Source organism: Priapulus caudatus, unplaced genomic scaffold, assembly GCF_000485595.1.
Source record: "Priapulus caudatus unplaced genomic scaffold, Priapulus_caudatus-5.0.1 Scaffold2033, whole genome shotgun sequence".
Taxonomy (NCBI): Eukaryota; Metazoa; Priapulida; class Priapulimorpha; order Priapulimorphida; family Priapulidae; genus Priapulus; species Priapulus caudatus.
The window spans coordinates 12,090-18,986 of NW_014579094.1; the positions used below are offsets into that span (position 1 = coordinate 12,090).

Here is a 6,897-nt window from a genome sequence, read left to right on the forward strand (position 1 = left end):
GCAGACACACAAAGAGATAGAGAGTCAGTCATAGTTGTCGTGGTTACGTCGTTGTAAAGATACTCAATGTATAAACAAACCTGCACCACACACGTGCAGACACAGAGAAAGAGAGATAGTCAGTGATTTGTTGTCTGGCTACATGGGAATTCATTGTCATGGCTACGAGGTCATTTGTTGTTATGACTATGCGGTTATTCATTGCCATGGCTACACGGTCATTTGTTATCATTGCCACGATGTCACTCGTTGCCAAGGCTACAAAGTCACTCCTCCTGGCTACAAAGACATCTGTTGTGGTGGCTATGTGGTCATTCCATTGCCATGGCGACATGAGAAAAACACATGCGATTGCGGCCGACAGCACACTCACCCTTCCTGTCGATTCGCTTGCCTCCGAGTACAAGCTTTGCTCCCTCCTTCTCCCCACGCTCACAATACTCCACCAGCTTGTCCAGATGTGCTCTGCAAGCAAGCGACAAGTGAATAGATGCCACGGCGCACGCCGATCGATGACATTGTATCGCATATTGTTAGGACGACAATCAACTAATATTTATTAGTATAAAATTACAAATGGGGAGGATGAGAAGGAGAGGGGAAGAGGAGAGGGAAGAAGGAGGAGGAGGGGGAGGATGAGGAGGAGGGGAGAAAGAGGAGGAGGAAGAGGAGGAAGAAGAGAAAGAAAAGGAGGAAGAGGAGGAGGAAGAGGAGGAGGAGGGGAGGATGAGGAGGATGGGGAGGAAGAGGAGGAGGAAGAGGAGGAAGAGGGGGAGGATGGAGGAAGAGAAGGAGAAGAGGAGAAGGAGGAGGAGAAGGACGATGAGAAAATGGAAGGAGGAGTAGGACCAGGAAGGGAGCGGAGGAGAGAGGACGACGAGGGAGGAACACATGTAGCGGCAGGAGGAGGAGAAGAAGGAAGAGGGAATGAGGAGGAGGAGAGTGGCAGCTCCTTACTTGTGGTTCTGCGGGCATGGGCGGGTTGCTGCGATCCAGGCGGGTCTCCCACCTTCAATCTTATCTTCACCTCTGTTACCGTAGGCAGACAACACACACAACACACACATTAGGGGACGATATTTCGTATTTTAGCCAGCTTGCGATTGTTAATCGGGAGTGCTAAAAATTGACGGTGCTAAAATGAATTCTAACATGCAATTTTTTTGTACAACATAAACTACTTTTGAATATTCCATTAGCGTTTGCATACTATATATTACTACTCAATCGTTGGAATTGAGCGCTATTGTTGTGATTTATCGTATGTGAATGCTGTTTTGTTTCATGCCATGTGTGTGATCCGTGTTCTTGCTGCTATACAATTTGCCACGTCGCAGAAAAATAGGCGAGTGCTTATATTTTCTACTCGCATTTTTCTCATATACGACCGCAATTTTGCGAGTTAGCAATAGGAAATTCGAGCCCTGACACACGGACAATGATGTAGTATGATGTCATCACACTGTATGGGGTGGTCACTCATGCAATGTAGGAGAGCGAGGATGAAGGAACAGTAAGGAATATTGAAGAGGAAAAGGGGGGGGGAGGATGACGCAAGGAAGATGGAACGGAATGAACAGCAAGGAAGAGGAAGGAAGCAGCTAGAGAAGAGGAAGGACACCAGGAAGAGGATGGACGCAGAAAGGAACAGCAAGGAAGAGGAAGAAACAGCCACGAAGAGGAAGGAACAGCCAGGAAGAGAAAGGAACAGCCAGGAAGAAGAAGGAACAGCCAGGAAGAGGAAGGAACAACCAGGAAGAAGGAGCAGCTAGGAAGAGAAAGGAACAGCCATGAAGAAGAAGGAACAGCCAGGAAGAGGAAGGAACAGTCAGGAAGAGGGAGGAACAGCCAGGAAGAAGAAGAAACAACAAGGAAGAAGAAGGAACAGTCAGGAAGATGAAGAAACAACAAGGAAGAAGAAGGAACAGTCAGGAAGATGAAGAAACTACAAGAAAGGAGGAAAAAGAAAGAAACTGTAAGAAAAATAGGAAGCAGAAGATAAGCAGATGGAAGAAAAAGGAAAACTACAAACAACCAACAACATCCATCCAACAATAATCAACGTGGTCTCTCTCGCTTGGACGAACAAGCCTGTTATCGCCATGGCAACACCTCGGGAGGAATACTCACCACCTTGTCGACGAATTCGTCGTGTATGGACTCAGCAACGAACAGACGACCGGCCGCTATGCAGTTCTCACCCTTGTTGAAGAAAACTGCTCCCATCGCCTGCAGAGGGCAGCACGCGCACGATTAGCGTCACTCGAGCAAATTAGTTACTTTTTTATATTTATTATCACGAATATGTATTATATTATTCAATGAATTTATATAATATATATATACATATATACTAATATATCTATAATAATATAACATAATATATATATTATATATAATATATATCTTTCATATTATTATATCATTACACATAAGGAGAAGAGATTAATTGAGTCGAAATTTTGTCAACGCCAGATCACCCAGGTGCCTTCACCCTCCTCTTTCCAGAATGGAAATCTCCGACTATCCATTCCTGGAATGGACTCCTGGGACTTACTGCCGCACGGCCTGTCTAGTGTCGGGGCAGTCAGCGAATATGATGAGAAGGAGACTTGGCCTCCGAGTTCCAGGGATACCTTCTTCACACGTTGCCTAGCAGCAGCTGTGAGAGAGAGAAGAGGAGAGGGGGACATTACTTATCATAAGAGAGAGAGGGGGGGGTAGAGGAGGGGAGAGAGAAGAGGAGAGAGAAGAGAGAGAGAGAGAGAGAGAGAGAGAGAGATAAGGAGGCGGAAGAGAGAAGAGAAGAGAGAGAGAGAGAGAGAGAGAGAGAGAGAGGGAGGGGAAAGAGAGAGGGAGAGAGAGAGAGAGAGAGAGAGGTAGAGAGAGAGAGAGAGAGAGAGAGAGAGAAGAGAGAGAGAGAGACGAGTAGGAGAGAGAGAGAGAGAGAGAAGAGAGAGAGAGAGGAGAGAGAGAGGGAGAGAGAAGAAAGAGAGAGGTAGAGAGAGAGAGGGAAAGGACGAGAGAGAGAGCAGAGAGAGAGAGATGAGAGAGAAGAGAGAAGAGAGAGAGAGAGGAGGGAGAGAGAGAGGAAGAGAGAGAGAGAGAGAGAGGGTGAGAGAGAGAGAGAGCGAGAGAGAGATGAGAGAGAGAGAGAGAGAGAGAGAGAGAGAGAAAGGAGCGGAGCAAGAGAGAGAGAAGAGAGAGAGAGAGAGAGAGAGAGAGAGAGAGCGGATGAGAGCGAGAGAGAATGAGAAGAGAGAGAGAGCGAGAGAGCGAGAGAGCGGAGAGATGCGAGGAGAGAGAGAGAGAGAGAGAGAGAGAGAGAGTAGAGAGAGAGAGAGAGAGAGAGAAGAGGAGAGAGAGAGAGAGGGAGAGAGCGAGGAGAGAGAGAGAGAGAGAGAGAGCACGAGAGAGAGAGAGAGAAGAGAGCAAAGTGAGGGAGAGAGAGAGAGAGAGAAGAGAGAGAGAGAGAGAGAGAGAGAGAGAGAGGAGAAGAGCAAGGAGAGAACAGAATAGGGAGAGAGACAGAGAGGGAGACACGAGATTTTGGCAATCAAATTCTTCGCGCCTTGGTATAGATCGATCGAACGATTAGTGAGACAAAGCCTCTTCCACAAAGCAGGTCGTACTGCCTCTCGGCGATAAATGAACAATATACCTAAATTTCTGATACTGTCTAATCCAAAACACGATAATCAAAACTTTCAACGACTTCCACGACTACAGCCGATTAAACGTCTAAGCTGATTTAAGCAGTACTGCTCTAAACACACTGCAGTAACATCAGTAAAAAGGGGAAAAAAAAGGAAAAAGTACAAAGTAAACTAGTCTCTCTGGATGCGTTTAACTCCGGGAAAACGGAACATGGGATAGCAACCTCGGCGAATTTTCCGGGGTTGTTCCCAGGAATCTCCGCCAAGACAACAGACACACACAAGCGGAGAGGCAGAGATTCACGTACTGCGCGCATCTGCACAAACAGGACATCACACAAACTCCGAAAATTTTTCGACATTATGCGAGTTTCCCGAGAACGTTCCCCGCACCACTAACCACTACCTCCCCCGGACGCGCCGTCGCAAGCGGCGCGGAGAGCAGTGACACGCTGGCATGTGTCAAATGGAGAGCAGAGATGCGGCGCGTGTGCGAAAGAAAGAGACATAGGAGAGAGAGAGAGAGAGAAAGAGAGAGAAAGAGAGAGAGAGAGGAGAGAGAAAGAAAGAGAGAGCAACAAGAGAGAGAGAGAGAGAAGAGAAAGAAAAGAGAGAAACAGAGAGAGAGAGAGAAATGAGAGAAAGAGAGAGAAAGAGAGAAGAGAGAGAAAGAAAGAGAGGAAAGAGAGAGAGAGAGAGAGAGAGAGAGAGAGAAAGAGAAAGAAAGAGAGTAGAGAAAGAGAGAGAGGAGGCGGGGCACATACGTCCTGACATGATGTGGCACTCCAATCTCGTGGATGCCGGTGAATCCTAGCTTCGCTTCAATCGGTCGGGGTGGTCGGACTATCCGCCTGCGCACACTCAGAAGCCTACAAGAAACACACGCGGAGGGCGTGAGGAGCAGGGGGACCACGCTGGCACGAGAAACAGAGCATGAAGCAGAGTGTTCTGGGGAAGTAGTATCAGAATCGTCTCAAAATAGTTACGACGCTATCGTGAGAATGATGAATCCTACAATTACGTCTACATGTAGAGACGTGGAGATGCCCCTAATTAATGGTCTGCTCATAACAGAGATGTGGAGATGCCCGATAATTATATGCTGGCTGCATAGAGATAACGGAGATGCCACCTAATTACATCTACCACATGGAGACCCTCCCCTACATGTAGAGTATGTGGAACGATGCCCCTAATTACATCAAACGTGCAGATGTGGAGAATGCGCCTAATTAACGAGCTACATGTAGAGATGTGGAGTGCCCNTGAGCTTTTGGCAGATCAAATTCTTCGCACCTTGTATAATCTAATCAACGATTAGTGAACAAATCTCTTCCCCAAAGCAGTTCGTACTGAGCAATGAACAAATAACCTTAATTTCTGATACTGTCTAATCCAAAACACGATAATGGCAAAACTTTCCACGGCTTTCCCACGACTACAGCCGAATTAACGTCTACAGCTGATTTAAGCAGTACTCTCTAGAAAATCAGTAAAATCAGTAAAAAGGGGGAAAAAAGAGGAAAAAGTACAAAGTAATCACTAGTTTCTTCTGGATGCGTTTCAACTCCGGGGAAAGCGGAACACGATACAACCTCGGGATTTTCCGGGGGTTTTCCCAGGAACCTCCCCCACCAACCTCCCCCGGACGTGCGCTCATGCACAGCAGGAGAGGCAGAGATTCACGTACGCGCGCAGTGCACAAAAAGGAACATCACACAACTCCAAAAATTTTTCGACATTATCAGAGTTTCACCGAGAACTTTCCCCACCACTACCACTACCTCCCCCCGGACGCGCCGTCGCACGCGGCGGGAGAGGCAGCGACACGCTGGCATGTGTCATGGGAGAGGCAGAGATGCGCACGTGTGAGAAAGAAAGAGAGAGACAGTGAGAGAGAGAGAAAGAAAGAGANCTATCGCCTGCCCACACTCAGAACCTACAAGAAACACACACGGAGCGTGAGAGCAGGGGGGAACGCTGGCACGAGACAAGCGTGAAAGCAGAGTGTTCTGGGGAAGTAGTATCAGAATCGTCTCAAATAGTTACGACTATCGTGAAGAAAGTGATGAATCTACAATTACGTCTACATGTAGAGACGTGGAGATGCCCCCTAATTATGTCTGCTCATAGAGATGTGGAGATGCACCCTAATTATATCTGCTCATAGAGATACGGAGATGCCACCTAATTACATCTACACATGGAGACCCTCCCCCTACATGTAGAGATGTTGAGATGCCCCCTAATTACATCTACATGTGGAGATGCCCCCTAATTACATCTACATGTGGAGATGTGGAGATGCCCCCTAATTACATCTACATGTAGAGATGTGGAGATGCCCCCTAATTACATCTACATGTGGAGATGTGGAGATGCCCGCCAATTACATCAACATGTGGAGATGCTGAGATGCCCCCTAATTACATCTACATGTGGAGATGTGGAGATGCCCCCCACAGCACGAGGCGTCTGCATACCTGAGCCTGGCAGGATGTTGATGACTCCGGGAGGGAAGCCAGCCTTCACGACCAGCTCAGCAAACTTCAGCGCTGTCAGCGGACACACCTGCAACACGGGCGGTGACGTCACACAAACACACGTGTCATCGTTGTCACGCTCATCGAGAGTGACGATGAGTTCATTACTAATAAGGTCGTTAGTAATAATTAGTACCTGATAGTAAAGCCATTAGTACTTAATATTAAACCCACAAGAACCACACACAACTTCGGGCGGTTGTTTGATACCACAAAACACGTTCAACATCTACCCAGGGCAAAAATTTGAGCTAGCAAAGTTTTAATAGCCGCGATTGCATTATAAGATATATTGTTGCAAAATTAGCCGATAACACAGACGTTCGATTGCGCAATTACTCGATGGATTAGATAGATAGGTTGCCATAGTTTAGCAGAGAATGCCAAAGCCCCATTGGACGGGAATCGGTTACCGCGGTTACCCGGGTGTACAGATGAACCTCCATCACGGTTGCCGCGTTAACGTGAGCAGACGATGAACCTCAGACTCGGTTGCTACGGTTACACGACTCGGTTGCCACGGTAACGCTTTCTCTCTCTCTCACCTGCGCGGGCTTCAGCACGACGGTGTTGCCGGCGGCGAGGCAGGCGGACATCTTCCACGCGAGCATCATGAGCGGGTAGTTCCACGGCGTGACGATGCCGCAGACGCCGATCGGCTCGCGCCGCGTCACCGTCATGTTACGGCTCGGCCGCGC

General features: G+C 47.9%; 1 protein-coding gene across 1 annotated transcript in view; it reads right to left on the reverse strand.

Moving 5' to 3' along the window:
* The window catches only part of LOC106818114 (cytosolic 10-formyltetrahydrofolate dehydrogenase-like), a 27,848-nt gene that overhangs the window by 3,860 nt on the left and 17,091 nt on the right, over positions 1–6,897 (reverse strand). Inside the window, exons 11-17 of the mRNA XM_014822835.1 lie at positions 6,745–6,897; positions 6,140–6,227; positions 5,579–5,595; positions 2,202–2,229; positions 2,132–2,160; positions 958–1,037; positions 374–465 (exon numbers count right to left, since the gene is read on the reverse strand). The exon at positions 6,745–6,897 is cut by the window's right edge and continues 24 nt beyond it. Of these exons, the coding sequence (XP_014678321.1) occupies positions 374–465; positions 958–1,037; positions 2,132–2,160; positions 2,202–2,229; positions 5,579–5,595; positions 6,140–6,227; positions 6,745–6,897 (487 nt within the window). The remainder of the gene's footprint in view (positions 1–373; positions 466–957; positions 1,038–2,131; positions 2,161–2,201; positions 2,230–5,578; positions 5,596–6,139; positions 6,228–6,744) is intronic.